Genomic DNA, 18,288 nt, shown 5'->3' with positions numbered 1-18,288 from the left:
TTTCTCTCTCCATCCCTCTCCCTTCCCAGTTCTCTGACCAGTCTGACTTTCCCCGGTGTGGGACGAATAAAGGAATATATTATTTGTTGTCACCTTCTCCGAGCTAACATTGATCTATTCTACATTTTCCTTGAACTGCATCTCTTTTGATGTCTTGACTTCGCACATTTTACCCATCCTTGTCTCTGTGTCTCCCTCTCCCCTGACTCAACACTCTGAAGAAGGGGCTCGACACCAAACGTCACCCATTCCTTCTCTCCAGTGATGCTGCCTGTCCTGCTGAGTTACTCCAGCATTTTGTGCCCATGTAAAATTATGACAGGGATAATAAAATGTAACACAAAGTGGCTTCTGTTTGTTTCAATCAGTGGCAGTTAATTCCTTTCTTTGTCCATCACCTCCCCTCCCATAGATTTTGCAGTTTGGCACCCCATTACAATTATGAAGATGCAGAGAGAATTGTGCTAATACAATACAATACAATACAATACAATACAATATATCTTTATTGCCATTGTACCCAGGGGTACAACGAGATTGGGAATGCGCCTCCCATACAATGCAATAATTTAAGTAATTAACAGCAACCCAACGAAACGAAACAATTGTAACAATAATAAACATGGTATTTTAATTGCTTTTATCACTTCATTCATTTTATATTGAACAGTTGATTTAATCCCAATAATCAGGGTGCCAAATTGGGAAATACTGGCATTTACCCATGGGTTTTCATCCAAATTAACATTTGTGTTGAATCGACTGTGTGTCTTCATTTCTGTGAAAGCAGTCTTTATGAATATTGGCATCAACCAAAATGGTGAATGTAGACCTCTTTCAAATTAATATAACTTTGAAATAACTTCAGTGACTGTTTGTTAAAATTCAGCGAGTGGACTTCATTCTTTGCCGAGTTTTGTGGTAATTGCAGCATTTTCTGTGTACTTTTATGTGTGGAGAGGTTTGAGGTAATTACAGAATTTCGTCTGTGTATATATGTGAGAGGGGAGAAGAGGGAGGGAACCAGCCCCAGCAAAAAATGTGGCAGACACAATAGCATTGCTTAAGCGTTTAGATAGGAACATGAATATAAAGGGAATAGAGGGATATGCATCATATGTAGGCAAATGAAATTAGTTTATCTTGGCATCATGTTCTGCACAGACATTTTGAGCTAAAAGGCCTGTTCCTGCACTGAAATGTTCTAAGTTCTGAGCTGTGCACCTGGCAAGCATTGAAAGTTAAACATGATCTTACTGTTACTAGTGCTCCAAGATTAAAACCTGTCGCTTCAACTCAATTGAATGCGTGGAGAAAACATTCAAATTATACTCTTTGCTATGTCATGGATATATATATATATATATATATATATAACATTATCTTGCACGTGTAAATTGCTTGTTGGTACACGATTGAACCACTGTAGTTAGATTAATAGTGATCGGTAGATTAAAATATTTGCAATCTCTTGATAGCTGCTCTTCAAAAAGCATACTTGGCAGCTGGTTATTGGCTGATTATGCAGTGATTGTCACGAGTCTGTTTCCTTTGCCAAATAGGCAACACACAGCACCAGAGCGTTTCCACTTGTTATTGCCTCAGCAGCACTGCACACAGGATGTAGGTCGTGTCCCTTTTAGTTTCCAATGAACTGGTGTTTGTATCTGACTTTGAATTGTGGAATTAATGATGGACCATGTCGGTAGAGAACAATGATGGTACGTGTAGCATATTTTAATTGTTTCTGCTGTTGTGACGACTTTTAATATGCACTATTAACAGCTTAGAGATTCTAATTCAGCAACATATTTACTAAAGGTTGTTATAAGTAGGGGAAGATCAAAGGATGCAAAATGTATCGTACATATCCAAGATTTAAGTAGCTGTGTATTCAGTTTCAAGCTGTATATCATATTCTGGAGTATTTGTTAATAAATGGTGGATATCATTGTGTGTTTTGTAACTTGGCTAGAATCTATTATGTGGGAGGAGAAACTTATGCACATGATTTAATGTTATCTGCTGCTCAGTGTACGTTTTATGATTAAGTGCCTTTGTAGTTGGAAGTCACTGCTTTTGGTTGCTGATGAGAATTAATCCTCTTTAGCCCAACAATAATTCTTGAATAAACTTAAGAATTCTTCAAACAAACTGATAGAATAAATCCCACAGTTGTTTCTCGAGATGGTGCAACTGAAAACCATCAACTTCACCCCGTTAATCATCAGGTGGTCATTTCCTTCTATAGTAAAAGGACATTGTGGAAAGCCCGAGTGAAGGTCTTTGGTAATTCTGCCACCTGGCGGTGGTTAGAAAACCCCACATGTTTAAAAATGCATCACAGCATGATCACAGAAAATCCTTCTGTACACAAGTCAATTGTCGTACAACATCTGAGGTGACAGTGGAGATCTTTTTATTTTTATACTGCCATTATTGTTGAACAATTACACTCCCCTTGATAAAGATATCTTGAATCTTGAATGTATATAAACACATGGTAAAACGACGAACTTTTGTAAGGTGGTGAATCAGTCTTTCAATTTGAGATCCTGAACAGGGATCGATTGAGTGCTGGCAAAGCCCCTTCAAACTGTGGGATCTTGCTGTGTATTGCAGGGGAGGGGGATGTGGGGCGTCCGACTGATTCTGGGGGACGGGGAGGGTGCTAGACCAACGCAGGAGGGTTTTGGAGCTGATTGGGGTTATGGTTCAAATGCAAGGATTATTTGAGTATAATCTGAGTGGGATCTTGCTGTGCATGGCAGGGGAGGGGGATGTGGGGGGCTGACTGATTCTGGGGGATGGGGAGGGTGCTAGACCCATGCGGGAGGGTTTTGGAGCTGATTGGGGTTATGGTTCAAATGCAAGGATTATTTGAGTATAATCTGAGTGGGATCTTGCTGTGCATGGCAGGGGAGGGGGATGTGGGGGGGGGCTGGCTGATTATGGGGGATGGGGAGGGTGCTAGACCCATGCGGGAGGGTTTTGGAGCTGATTGGGGTTATGGTTCAAATGCAAGGATTATTTGAGTATAATCTGAGTGGGATCTTGCTGTGCATGGCAGGGGAGGGGGATGTGGGGAGGGGCTGGCTGATTATGGGGGATGGGGAGGGTGCTAGACCCATGCGGGAGGGTTTTGGAGCTGATTGGGGTTATGGTTCAAATGCAAGGATTATTTGAGTATAATCTGAGTGGGATCTTGCTGTGCATGGCAGGGGAGGGGGATGTGGGGGGGCTGACTGATTCTGGAGGTCAACAAAGAAACTGACAAGTTACTTAAGAACCTTTAGTAACAACGGGACCAACGGGTCCACTTGGTCTAGTGTATAATAAAAACAGGTGGCGTGACTGATAGCCCCTGTAACTTGTTTAAGATTAGGGTTTTTAGCAATGTTTAGTCTTTGCAAATAATCTAGCTCCAAAGAGTTTTACAATGCATAGTTTTCATGGGCATTAAATGATTTTCCAAATCCAATCTCTGGCCACACATCGATATTTAGGTTTTCTAATTGTAAAATAGGCATTTGAATCAGAGAAGAAAAGTGTTTTTTGAATTTTGCTTCCAAATAAGTTTTTGACATGCCTGAAATGTGCTAGTACGGATAATTTCTGTTTTCTGGCTTCAATGTAAATTGTGCATTGGATACATGTCTGCATGATGCTAATTAATTTCAACCCAGTTGAGCAGTCCATTAAATGTGACTCCAGAGTAACGCATTCCTATGAGGTATCAGATAAGCATTTCTGTTCACTGGCATGGGCCTCCTCCAGTGCCATAGTGAGGCCCGCCGGAAATTGGAGGAGCAGCACCTCATATTTCGCCTGGGCAGTTTGCGGCCCGGTGGTATGAACGTCGACTTCTCCAACTTCAGATAGCTCCTCTGTCCCTCCCTTCCCCTCCTCCTTCCCAGATCTCCCTCTATCTTCCTGTCTCCACCTATATCCTTCCTTTGTCCCACCCCCGACATCAGTCTGAAGAAGGGTCTCGACCCGAAACGTCACCCATTCCTTCTCTCCCGAGATGCTGCCTGACCTGCTGAGTTACTCCAGCATTTTGTGAATAAATCTGTTCACTGGCATGTATTCAGGTTGAAATACGTGATACTTTTGCACAAGACCCTTTATTACAAAATATAGTTCAGAGCTTTATAGTGCTTTAAAAAAAACACTATTATATCTCATCTAATAGTGATTGATTATTCACGAATAGAATAATAATTCTAATAGGTGTATACAATGTAATTTGTGAGTTTCCCAAAATTGGGCACCTGAACACTTCAAAATACCTCAAGTTTAGTTTAGTTCAGAGTTTCAGCGCGGAAACAGGCCCTTCGGCCCACCGAGTCCGCACCGACCAGCGATCCCCGCAATATTAACGCTATCCTACACACACTAGGGACAATTTTACACTTGTACCAAACCAATTAACCTACAAACCTGTACGTCTTTGGAGAGTGGGAGGAAACCGAAGATCTCAGAGAAAACCCATGTGGCCACAGAGAGAACGAACAAACTCCTTGCAGACAGCGCCTGTAGTCTGGATCGAACCTGTGTCTCTGGCGCTGCAAGCGCTGTAAGGTAGCAACTACCGCTGCGTCAACTTGCACTTTTGATTAGTTCCCTTCAATTCTGTGACTGCAATTATACAAGGTTGTGTTAAAGTTGATTCTATAGACAGACAACAATACCATAAAGTGGTAAAACATTAGAGTCTTTATCACGACAGTGGGAGTGAGAGAGCTACAACTAGTATGCTTGCACACTAGCAGTCACTCGAGGACCCCACTCACTCACAGAGTGTTTCAGCAGCACATTTATACACCAAATACAATAGGTTTTACAAGTGATCACAAAACCAGATACCCCACACGGGTGGTCTTGCAAGAGGATAGGAGTTTGATTAATCATCACCCACTATGACTGACCATGTCCAAAGTCATTAGTTCAGTCTACTAACATAAACACATCTTCCTGGTGCTCAGCTTTATGGTGGTTGTAAAGGGGCTCATTCTACTCTTTGCTCTTCCTTAGTATCCGTTCCCTTTCCTTTGTAATTCAACAACATCCCCTTGTTAATCACAAGCTGGCAACTACACAGAGATAGCCTTGCAGGCATCTGAGGTATGCAATCTAATTTAGTGATAGTTCATCTTCCTGTAGCATTTGGTCACATACACCTTAACCCTGAATCCCCTTCCTCCTTTACAGTTGTCCTCAAACTATGAATTCAATAATTTCAGAGAATCGGCTCGTCTTTTATCTCTCTCATTTCCAGCGTTATTTTTTAGTTATCTTAATTTCTAATGTTGCATTGATTATATCTGCGCATACATTCACCAACTAACTTCCAGTTGGCACAGTGGCATGTGTTCTGCATTTATTTTAACCATGATATAATGTTGCTTGGTGTTTTTAATGTTCTTTCTCTCTTTTTGTTTTGGTTAAGACCTTTTACTGGAGCAGATAAAAGCCGACAAGGATCATGATGGCCAATAAAAGAAATCTTGAATGCATGGATTCTTTCATTTGTAGCAAGATACCTCGACTGGACAACGAACCCAATGAATTATCAGGAGAGATTTGTAAACCCAGCCCGTTCCCCAATTATGCACAAGAAAACTCCCTTAAATACACTGGATCTTATTTAGCATATCATCTTAGAAATCGAGATGGAACCGACACCTCGGGAATCTGGAGTCAGGCGCGACCCTATTTACAAAGCACGAGTAATCTCTCTGCCCAGTCGCGAGCTACTGATGATGCTCATCTTGGCAACCGTTTGAATCAGACTGAACTCGACATTCCACCCACAACGTTTCAGCGATCTGCAAATGAGAAAGATAAACTTGATTTGGTCAAGGACCTGATGAATGTCCGGTCAAAGTGGGTCACTTTTGTTGAACGACAAAAGAACTTGAGGAATGCTCCGACCCTCTCGGGCTTACTCTGCCCAGCTGCCGCTGGGAAACGTGTCTTAATGGCGTCTACGTTACCTGCAGTCCATAACTGCGGAAATGTAGCATTTCCACAACCTGTATATAGAAGTAGCATCTGCAGCGGGGTTGGTTGCTCTTTGGAAAATTCGGCAGATCATTTTCACCGACGAGGACGGGAAACTGAATGGAGAATGACAACTCCGGTTACTTCAAGCTGTTTAATTGCAAATAATGATCAATTGATGCACACTCAGCAGTATGGTAATCCTGTTTTGAAAAATAAATCATTGCCTCATGGACCTAGCAGTGCACAGCCTAGTTCTACAGACAGAATCTCCAAAGAAACTGGAAGCCTAGCCGGACTACGGTCATCCCTGTGCCAAGGATATGGTGCGTACAGTAGGAATATTCTTCAAGATCCCAGATATTCTATGCTACAATATGGAAACATGCCAAGCCAGGCATCTATGCACAGCCTCCATAACTTCCAAAAACCTCCTTTACACCCATATTCAACAAGCGAAGGGCAACAGCTGCAGCCACCGTTCTACGGTGAGAAGTTGTCACCTCCAAAGTTTCCAATGCCAATTCAGCCAAAAGTTGTTCACTCGCAAAACACTATTTTAAATCAGCAAAATCCCTACTCATTGCAGCATCCACATGGCTACAGAGCACAGATAAGTAGTTGCCCATACACCTCAACTCAAGGCACAGGTGGGCGGATACCTGTAGCAACGTCCACGTTTGTAGGTCAGCTAAGCTCAGGAAACCCTTACCAACAGCACTCTGAATCTCTCAGGTATCCTGTTCATTCCCCTCCAGTGCAGAAAGGCATCCCCCTGACAGGTCCTTTGATTCATCCGGGTTTGGAATCCGGGACACAACCGGGACAGCTGGAGTTACAAAGCCCCTCTCGAAAAAGTGCTCCCCCATTTCACCACGATCCAACAAACGGAAAACTGCCTTCATCGGATATCCTGCACTTCAGGCCGCATGTTATTGTTGAAACACAAACAGATAAACGATGTTACGATTCATTAAATTCTCTTTCCAATAAGGAATATATTGGCCAGCATCAGCTGATCAGCAAACACAGTGCCTTTCAACCAGTACTCTCTGGAAAACATTTGAAGGGGGCATTCGAGAGACCAGCTGTCTCCCCTGCAGATCAAAGACCAAAGGACATTTATATGCATGAACGGCACCCAAGCATTGATAGTTCACCTATTAGTAATCATGGTATTTTAACTTTCAGTAAAAAGAATGAAATTGTTAATAACAAGCTAGTGGACTCTGGACTGGGTGACTCTCCAAAGAGTTACAATATTAGTCCAAACAGAAGAGTATTGGAGCTTAATTTCCAATCTCCCTCCTCTTCAAGGGAAGACGAGAGACTGTCTGCTTCTTCCCCGCCTATGCCTGTTATTAATAATGTGTTCAGTTTGGCACCTTACAGATCTTATCTGGAAGCCACAGGCCTGTTTTTCTCAAGGTGTCAGAAATGTCAGTCAGATTCCAATAAATCTTTACACTGTTCATGTTCTTCAGAAAACAAAACTAAGCATTTTAGCTATGCTGGGGTCATGAACCCCGACTTATTTAAGCAACCCCCTGTACAACTTTCAATGGGCACCAGTGAATTACAGTGCAAAGACGCTGAATTACAGCAAAGCAACCCCTCCAACTGCACAGGGGTCACTAGCAACGAAGGCCTATCAGGAATACATCTAAGGAAAGCAGAAAATGAGAAGAATTCCATAGACATACAGCGACAAGACATTAACTTGTCTCCTAACCTCAGGATTCAAAATGTTGCGCATCAATCGAGCAGCAGCTCTACAGCAAGCCAAGAATTTGACCATAGCGCTGGAAAGCTTGGTGAGATGACCAAAACAGATGCCGAATCAGCCTTAGACCTCAGCATTAAGAATAAACATCAACCTATGGATGTCGCTCAACAACAGTTCTCAGCTTCCTGCGGATCTGAGGAAGAACAAGAATGTGGTGAAGAAATGAAAGAAGAAGAGAAAGTAAGTCCTGGAGAGTCCACGAGTAATGCGGAAGGACCACAAAGAAAAGTGGATGACACTCCGTTAACACTGCCTTCAGGTTCTAGCGAGTCCAGAGAGGAATTGAGGAACGAGGAAGTATCAAATGAAAAGCAGCAAAATACTGCAGAATCTGAGAGTCATAAGAGGAAACCAGAAGCGGAAGCACAATCTGATATCGATGTGCAAACAGCAGTTAAAACCTCTGTCGCGAGCAGTGTAGTTAATCATAGTGCCCTCATGTTGGATCTGAATAAATATAAAATACTGAGACCAGCCTATTTTGCAGTGGATGGACCCAATCCTACTCATCCAGAAAGAGAGACTATTGATGCTACAAAATTGAATTTACTTGGGTCGATTAATCCATTGAGATTGTTTCTGAGACCTCTGAAGTTAATCATGCCCAATGAGCCCAAATCGCCACTGAGTCCTGTTCCGGAAGTTAAGAAGCCTCCTTGTGAAATCAAGCCCAGTGTTCCCAGTAATGAAGAATCAATCCCCAACGAGAATGACAGTGACGTTTACTTTCTGAGTCTTCATCGGTCCCTGTGTGACATGATTGCTCGCTCTATGGAGGAAACCTCTGAAGAGGTTTTGCGTGCATGTTTACAGGACATTGAAATGCAGAACCGTGGCCAGGAAAATCCTAAATTGAAATCTTCACTAAAGTCTAAGAATACTACGAGAAACAGTGAGGAAGTAGAGATGTCAAAATCACAGGAGATTTGGCTCCGCTACGGGCATGTTCAACCAACCATGCAGAAACTGCTTTCTCATCTGGAGACCTACCGTTTCACCAGGGAGTGCCCATTTCCCCATGTAATAAGGGCAGGTGCGGTCTTTATTCCAATATATTTAGTGAAGGAGAAACTCTTTCCGAGCCTCAAGGGAGCGATGATTGATCAAGTTTTTCAGGAGCACAAAATAGAACTGCGACCGACAACTCTTTCGGAGGAGAAGAAGCTACAAAGTGAGTTGAAACTAGAACGATGTTCCTCGAGACTGATCAAGCTGCTCTCCCTTAAGCAACTGCCTGAAATCTATCCAGACTTGTTGAATGTTCTGTGGCATTCTTGTGCAAAGCTTCGTCTTGGTAAGTCCCCTTGCAGTTTTGCACTCTCTTGGGTGAGAACTGTTTCTCAGGCAAGTCTAATGACTCTTTATGGTTATTAAGTTTTTAGCTTCAATTTTTTTTAAAACATCTGAAATCGTCCAAATCACATGGTTCTACTGTAATTTCATAATAACCTATTAACATATTATATCTTACTATCACTTGCAAACTTCCAATCGCTCTTTATAATATCAGTTTGAAGAAGGGTCCTGACCCAAACAGTCGCCTATCCATGTTCTCCAGAGATGCTGCCTGACCCGCTGAGTTACTCCAGCACTTTGTGTGTTTTTGCTCACGATCCCAGCATTTGCAGTTCTTTTTGTCCACTGTTTATTTCTTTCACTCTTTTCACACATTGTAATCTCCCAATTATCCCATGTGCCTGCATCAAGATCGTAATGATTAGTTAATTGGCATGCTAAATAATTGCAACTCTCACAACACACATTTTTACTACTCTTTCTATTAAATTGCTGCAGGTTGGGTCTTGTACAATAAATATATTTAACCCCAAACTCCTAATTGAAATAAACTAATCTTCTAACTTTTCTTTTGGTGCAGAGTATTCTAACAATTGTCATTTGACTATGGAATCTGGAACTGGGACTCTGGAAAATATCCCAAGTAAAAGTTTTTTACCCATGTAAATGTCCCCTCCTGTACTTTAAAAGCCTAATTCATCCTTATTACATGGGTTATTTCTGAAAATACAGTACTAACAGTTAACCCTGGCTTATCCAGTTCTGTTCTCCAATTTTTAGTTGCTACTTTGGATAGAAGAGAGTGAAATTGGCTTTGGCATGGTTTAAGCAAAATTGGTAATTTTTTTGGAAGCAGAGGTGATAAATAATGAAAAAGGTGATATATTTGGATGTTTGCAAGCTCAATGTTAGGTGTTGGTCTGTTACAGTTAAAAGATGAAATCCAAAACTAAAGCCCAAATTGTGCGTGTGAATTTCTTGATGTTGCGAGCTTTTTCTCTAGTCTTGTTTTATCAGCAGTTAATGACTACATCCTCCAGTCATCAATTTCGCTGTTCTGTTCATAGTCCATGTATGAGCAGGGGGCAAAAGCCCTAGAGAATGTAACATGAGATCCTCTCCAGGCGATCAGGGCGATTCACCCCTAGAACTGGGCATTCCTCTGGAAATGACTCTTTATGGTTATTAAGCTTTTAGCTTCAAAATTTTTAAAAAACAGCTGAAGAACTTCATTCAGTTAGAAAGAAGCATTGTAGCCCTGCTTTCACAAGACCTTTGATGCCTATGCCATAAGTTTCATCCTTTGAAGAAAATTAAAGCTTGATTCAATGCAGTAGTGTTTATCTGCTTTCAGGAATAGGCAGACTGGATATGTGAAGCATGTTATTCTGGCTGGGACGAGGTGATGGGCAACAGCCTAGAATGAGGGGGTCACAGTATGACAATATAGAGCTAAGACATTTAGGATTGAGATCAGAGATTTCATGTAGAAGATGGTCAACCTGTTGAATTTTCTACCACAGGACTGTGGAGTTGAATATTCATAGACACCAGAGGCATCAGGGGCTAGGGCGAGAGTGCGGGATATGTTATTGGGAATCAGTCATTGAACTGTGGAGCAGACTCACGACTGAATGCTCATCTCCATTCTTGGTTGCTACAAGCGAGCAATATTTAGTAAAAAACACTTCTTGTCTTGTCACAGAGGTATAATGTAAATTTTCCATCCAGAATCAAGATATGAAATGTTTTGACCAACTTTGAATACATGGCCTTTAAGTATCCACATATAATCAAATGGAGTAAGTTGCTTATTAGTATTGCATGTATTTTGAGTTCCTATCCTGAGCATTTATTGCCTGTAATGATGAATGACTGTTCATTATTTACCATTGCAAACCATATTCTTGGACGCCATATTTTTTTTTAAATGTCAGTTGCTAAATTGTGAATTTTGAGTATTTTCTATAATGTGAACTATAAAACAGTGGGAAAGGAATGACTACTTTGATGACAAAACATTGTTGTTGATCTGAACTGAAGCATTAAAAACGAAGATGTGATTGGAGTTGACATAAAGTTTACCTCCTCTGAATATAAGATCTAAAATTTAAATGTTTAAAAGATTTAAACAATTATAACCCTGTACATATTTAACTTTCTGTTTAAGACACTTAATGGTCTTATGTGTTGCGTATTCCTTTACGAAAGCTTAATGTCAAATTCAAATTTTGAAAGTTTGGATCATTTTAGTCTTGACTGAAACCCAGCAGTGCAGATTAATCTCTAAGCCTTATTGTTACAAATTGTACCTCCATCTCTGCAAGAGAGAAAAATCTTATCATTTTACCAAATAATAAAAGTTTCAAATCTTTTGGAGAAAAAAATAATATTAGATGTAGCTGGGAATTTAAAAAATCTAATTTAAAACCTACTTAAAATATATATTAGGCATAATTAATAATCTACCTAAAGATCGCTGTAAATGAATTTTTTTCTTGCAGATCTACCTACACATGTTGGTCTAGATGCTCCAGTGCAGGTATCTTTTAACCAGTGTTTTGAATCCTGTAGCACTTTTATTTGGTTTAATTTCTTTATTAAATAATGATTTAATTAGCTTATCTGAAATGCTAATTGTATACAATTCCTGTCTTTTGTAGGTGTCCAAAACGATGACGAGCTGAAGAAGATTGCCGTCACTCCAAATCCAGCTGGCAAGAGTGGTCATAAAGACCAGCAAACAGATTCTGGTTCTGGTGGGAAGAAGAAAAAAGTAAAAAGCAGACCTCCAGTTAAAAACCCTTCTTCCAATGAAGAAAAGCCTGAAGATGGCATTACCGTACCCAGACTTGGTGTAAAACTGAGGAAAAGGCTACGAAATGATAAAGTTTCCTCGTGTGTAAATTCCAACCCTGTATGTATTAATTCAGCAAGTAGTTCATCGTCTGCAAACAATGTTAACTCATCATCCGTTGATCATTCAGAAAAATCTTGCCCCACAGAACCTGAGCAAAATCCTTGTGCAGTGGAATTGTCCAAGGACCCTCGGCCAACTCCACGGAAACTATGCAGGGGTACCAAAGAGATCTTGGAGGAGAGGGTGAGAAATACTTTTGGAAAAAGGGACAGTGCTTTGGTAGTTAAGTTGAACAGAGTGGTCATTAAAAATGACAGTAATGGAACAGATATTCCCCGCCCTGTGATGGTTAAAGAACCCCAAACGGTGGCAAAGAAAAATCCAGCTGCACTAAGACTGACGAGGAGCACGTCCAAAGTTCACCTGCTCCATGGCTCGATCGTGCGACTAAAGTTTCATAAACCAGTAAAAACTACTCCCTGCAGAAACATAATATTGAGACCAATCACCACGAGAAAGCCTTTATTGACTCGTAACTCACAACGGCTGGATCAGAAGAAAGGTTTGAGACCTCTAAGCTTAAGAAATCATCAGGAAAATAAGTACCCAAATTTAGTGGGTAAACATATCAGGCATCTGTATGAGGAAAATGATAAATCTGAGTCTTGGTACAAAGGTGTCGTACTCAGAATACATGAAAAGCACGAGAATCCTTTAAAGACTGTGTATGAAATTAAATATGAGACAGAACCTGATTGGAAATACTACCTTGAACTCTTGCAAGATTATGAAAAGGGATGGCTGAGAGTTGATGACTGACTTTAAAAGAAAAACGTAAGAATTCTGAATAGTTGAGATGACCACTGTGGGAAGTAAAGCAAACTTCAGCATGTGATTAGTAGAAATTCTACATTTTGTAAGCAAGTCTCAGTGGGGTTTTAGTTTACTAGCAAGAAATGATACCTCTGCAACAGTTAATTCCAAAATGGCAAAATAATGTGTGATGATTTTTTTTATACAATTCAAATGTTGGTGGGACAATAGGGCGAACAACATTCCTATGATATCAATCGGGGTTGAAAATATACACATTCCAAACTTAAATTAAGGAAAGGGTTCAAAATTCCAAGTGCATACAAGTAAAATTAATTTAAGCTGAAGGGTCCCAACCTGAAACATCGCTTAGCCATGTTTTTATGAGATGCTGCCTGTCCCATTGAGCTCCTCCAGCACCCTGTCTTTTGTAAACCAGCATCTGCAATTACTTGTTTTTCCTCTTCCAAACCTACTTGTTGCATATTGGGTTTTCCCTGCAATCAGTTCTCCTCCTGTTGAAAGTACTGATTTGTTCTGGGGCACAGCTAGCAAGTGCTAGCAACCTGCTGTACGTTCCTTTGATGCATTCACCTAATTTCTCAATGGGTGCTGTGATATCTATACAACTAGCTTGCAGTCTAGCTATAGTTTACCATTGGTATGAACACACACACACACACTTGTGCATGCACACCAACCTACCAAATGGGAGTTGCCAGGAATCCTAATTTAATCCATTGTTACCTGGGGTGATAGAGGTCTATTTCAGTCCCTGCACCATATTTCTACAGAAACTTGGTTAATTAATGGGTAGAATATCAAAAATATTTGTGCCAGTCATTTTACTGTGTCTATTTCTCAGAGTTCAGTTCAACAATGTGGAATACAAATTTGTTTATAAACTTTTGATAGTAGAGAAGCATTTGTAAACTTTTTTGTAACCTCCCTTCTAAAATTTAAGTGAACACTTTCGAGTTGTTTGGGTTGTGGTAATATGGACAGAGTTTTACAAGTTACGCTCCAGTACATAGAGTACTTGCTGTAAATGTGGTTCCCTTTTCCTCTCATCAAAAAATAACTGCATACTGTACATCATGGAGGCAATTGTGCTCATCTCTGATTATTGCTGCTGCATAAACGAAGAATTTGTGGCATTGATAACATGTAGCATAGTTACACTGTGTTTTCTATTTTTTTGTAATACCTTAGTTTTGTACCTTGGTAAGTTAAAATGAAATTGAAATAGTGTGCCTAAATATGAATGATGGTTTGAAAAGCCTGTGTTGTTACAAACTACTTTGAGTTAAGTACTTTTGTATAAAGATCTTAAAATATTGAAATGTGTGGTTCTTTTGAATATATTTACATGACGTTGAGGTGAATTAAAATACACGTTGATGCAAATGCAACTCCAAAAATGGTGCCTGTGGATGAACATTTAGTTTAGCGATACAGCGCGGAAACAGACCCTTCAGCCTACCGGGTCTGTGCCAACCAGCGATCCCCTCACATTAACATCATCCTACACACACTAGGGACAATTTTTACATTTGCCCGGCCAATTAACCTACAAACCTGTACGTCTGGAGCGTGGGAGGAAACCGAAGATCTCGGAGAAAACCCACACAGGTCACGGGGAGAATGTACAAACTCAATACAGACAGCACCCGTAGTCGGGATCAAACCCGGGTCTCCGGCGCTGCATTTGCTGTAAGGCAGCAACTCTACCGCTACGCCACCGTGCTGCCCCATTGCCAAAACTCTATCTTAAGTGCCGGTAATCAATATGTGGAGCCCTGCACTACAGCCTGGAGTTTCAGAAGTCCCCACAGAATGGTATCATTGACTCTTACCATGGTGAAGATGTTGACACTTAACATTGTAGAGAATGCTGTGATTGACCCTTAAGATGGTGTTGAAGAATCTTAAGATGCGAAGGAATCTCACTCTCTGCTGCTGAGAATGATGTTCGTCCAGAAGAAAACAAAAGGATAGAACAATAAAGATCACTCAATAGAACACATGGTGTCGAGATATTACGGTATCTTTCTTGGAAGCATGGATGTGATCACCCACAAGATGGGAATTAAATTGAAATGAGAAACATCTGCCTTTTACGGTTGAAATAAGTAAACAAAGCCCAAAACATCAGCTTTTTTTTGCATCATTTCAGGTTATTCAGAGCAGCTGAAAGCCTATTGTCTAGTTTTCTAACAAGGCTGTGCCAGTTGTGTGCATGAGGTCTTGGCACATAAGGTGAGTGATGCCACTACAACACATGAGACCCAAGGCAATGGGTTAGGAGATACCAAGAAAGCAGACCTACATCTTTTTCAATAACGATCCACTTGCCGCCATGTTACCTCGTGAGTGTTGGCCCCATGACGTTGGCAAAGATTTATATTCTGCTTCAGGTTGAAATCTTTATTCTGCTGACCCTCAACGAGAAAACCAACTTCTGAGCATGTTATAATGTGAAAGCGTATGGGCCAGTGTATACAGCATCACTCCAAAGTGTATAGATTCCATTCACCCAGCCAACAATTCTACAGCTGACTGTTATACTAGTTCTTACTGCCATGGCACAATTTTCATGTTGCCAAGTATTTTCCAGCTAGCTCCGGCACAGGTAAATATGAGAAACGAGCAGCAATTGTTCATTAGGGTGTTTCCAATGAATTGCTGTAGTACCTTTCCAAACTATCCACAATAATAAAGAACTTGTATTGAGTGGTATTTATGTTCATTCGTCACTTTCTAACCGCAGGCAACATGCACACCAGCTTTCTGTTACGGTTCTCTTTCCAGACTTGCCACCTGCCATAATTCAAGCACTTGGCCTCTTTCTACAAGTTTTAAGTTACACTGGTGTCTCTTGCTACATTATCCATTCTTTGCTTCGGGCTGAAATGTCGGCGCAACAGAAGAAATCATTAAATGCAATATACTTGATGTGGACACTGCATTTAGTCACCGTCTGACAAAGGGAACAGTACATTAACAACTCCCACAGCCGTGGAACAATGGTGTGGGTTCTCTTACTCTTGGACTAATCCTTTTCTACGAGCTTTCTTGACACTCGAGTCTTGGAAGAAAACCATCAGTGCAAATGTTTGAAGGCACAATACAAGATGGAGGTGCCCAGATCTACCTCAACCACCTTGCTGTGTTCAGAGCCTCTCCAGTTCGATGGAGGAGTTCCAATAGACAATAGGTGCAGGAGGAGGCCAATTGGCCCTTCGAGCCAGCACCGCCATTCAACGTGATCATGGCTGATCATTCTCAATAAGTACCCCGTTCCTGCCTTCTCCCCATACCCCCTGACTCCGCTATCCTTAAGAGCTCTATCTAGCTCTCTCTTGAATGCATTCGGAGAATTGGCCTCCACTGCCTTCTGAGGCAGAGAATTCCACAGATTCACAACTCTCTTGACTGAAAAGGTTTTTCCTCATCTCCATTCTAAATGGCCTACCCCTTATTCTTAAACTGTGGCCCCTGGTTCTGGACTCCCCCAACATTGGGAACATGTTTCCTGCCTCTAACGTGTCCAATCCCTTAATAATCTTATATGTTTCGATAAGATCCCCTCTCATCCTTCTAAATTCCAGCGTATACAAGCCTAGTCGCTCCAGTTGGTGGTGGAGCTGGTGCTGTTGGCATGTTCTTCTGACACCTTGCTCTGCAGTATTACCCTATTTGTTTAACCTCCCTTCTTGTGCTCAACAATTGCTTTACCAGTCTTCAATTCAACCTGGACGACACTGACGATAAATGCTTCTAGACCATAAGACATGGAGCAGAATGAAGCTATTTGCTTTAAGCCATGTTTCCATGTTTCTACTTGGCTCTTTGAGTCAGTGCCACCATTTGATCGTGGCTGATCTATTTTTCTTTCTCAACCCCGTTCTCCTGCCTTCTCCCTGTTACTCTTGACATCCTTACTAATCAAGAAGACTACCTTCCAGTTGCTGGCATCCCTGAAGCTACCAAGGTGGATGTTCTGTAGAGAGATCCATGCTGTTGCAGTCTCAATGCTGCAGCATTGAAACTCGATCTCTGCTTATCTGCAGGAACAGTACTATGTTGAACTCGCTGAAGTGAACTGAAGAAACAAAGGTTGAAGTTGCCTTATCACTGATGAAATGGGACTATTTATTACACCATGGCGAAGATGAATGAACATTAGTAACAAATGTTAGTAGCATTTTCCATAAACCACATGATTCAATGACACAGAAAATTGGGCTTGCCTTGTTCTTTGTCCAATTCTGATTACCTTCAACTCCATTTATGTTGTATATCAAAATTTCGAACTTGCTCAACTAATGTTGGCAACACGAGAAACTAAAGATGCTGGAATCTTGAACAAAACAAAGTGCTGGAGGGAACCCAGCGAGACAGGCGGCATCTGTGGAGGCAATGGACAAACGGTGTTTCGGGTCTCCTGAGAGTCGGGAAGAGAGAAACTAGAGATATGGAAGGTTACAAAGGTTATATTCTCTTTGTACCTTTCCATATCTCTAGTTTTCCTCTACCCTGACTCTCAGTCTGAAGGGTCTCGACCCGAAACGTCGTCCATTCCTTCTCTCCAAAGATGATGCCTGTCCTGCTGAGTTACTCCAGCTATTTGTGTCTATCCTGATGGTTGTACTCAATGCACTGACCGATGAAGGCAAGCATACCATACACCTGCTTTACCACTCCATCTACTTGTGTTGCCACTTTAAGGGAGCTCAGGATTTGGACCCCAAGATCCCTCTGAACATCAATGCTGTTTCTGCCATTAACTTCACTTTTTCCTTACGTTTGACAAGCCAAGGTGCAACACCTCACACTTGCCCAGATTAAACACCATCTACTATTTCTCCGCCCATATCGGTAACTGATCTATACCCTGCTGTATCCTTTGACAGCCTTCTTCACTGTCTACAATCATCTGCAAACTTAATAACCAACCCATCTACATTTTTGTCCAAGTAGTACAGAAATATCACAAACAACAGCTCCCTGCAGCACACCACTGGGCACAGACCTCCAGACTGAACTCTGGCTTATTAGTACATCCCAGACTGACCTTACTATCCTCCGTGTTATTCTCCCTGGTGAACACTGATACAAAATAATCGTGTGGTACCTCACTTACATTCTCAGACTCCAAGCATAAATTTCTCCTTTATTCTCAAGTGGTCTGTAATACTTTTGTTTTTGAGGTAAGTATAAAATTCCTAGGGATTTGAGGTAAGTATAAAATTCCTAGGGATACTCTACAAATTGAGAGGGAGAAGGGAAAATCGGAAGTGTCAGCAGTATTACAGTATAGCAAAGGGGATTACAGAGGCATGAGGCAGGAGATGGCCAGAATTGACTGGAAGGAGGCCCTAGCAGGGAAGACGGTGGAACAGCAATGGCAGGTATTCCTGGGAATAATGCAGAAGTTGCAGGATCAATTTATCCTGAGGAGGAAAGATTCCAAGGGGAGTAAGAGGCACCCGTGGCTGACAAGGGAAGTCAAGGACAGCATCAA

At 41.3% G+C, this 18,288-nt stretch overlaps 1 protein-coding gene across 4 annotated transcripts in view; it reads left to right on the top strand.

Moving 5' to 3' along the window:
• The window catches only part of c38h15orf39 (chromosome 38 C15orf39 homolog), a 57,795-nt gene extending 43,635 nt beyond the window's left edge, over nucleotides 1–14,160 (top strand). For 2 of the 4 annotated variants that reach the window (XM_078429885.1, XM_078429884.1), the window contains exons 2-3: nucleotides 5,453–9,086; nucleotides 11,752–14,160. In XM_078429885.1, coding sequence (XP_078286011.1) covers nucleotides 5,489–9,086; nucleotides 11,752–12,767 — 4,614 coding nt within the window. In that variant the 5' untranslated portion in view covers nucleotides 5,453–5,488 and the 3' untranslated portion in view covers nucleotides 12,768–14,160. Of the gene's footprint in view, nucleotides 1–1,607; nucleotides 1,722–5,452; nucleotides 9,087–11,592; nucleotides 11,631–11,751 lie in introns of those variants that run through there. The other 2 variants (XM_078429886.1, XM_078429883.1) reach the window with 2 other exon arrangements.
• Nucleotides 14,161–18,288: the final 4,128 nt, after the last annotated feature.

Source organism: Rhinoraja longicauda, chromosome 38 (genome assembly GCF_053455715.1).
Source record: "Rhinoraja longicauda isolate Sanriku21f chromosome 38, sRhiLon1.1, whole genome shotgun sequence".
Classification (NCBI taxonomy): Eukaryota; Metazoa; Chordata; class Chondrichthyes; order Rajiformes; family Arhynchobatidae; genus Rhinoraja; species Rhinoraja longicauda.
This window is presented reverse-complemented; position numbering and strand designations above follow the sequence as displayed.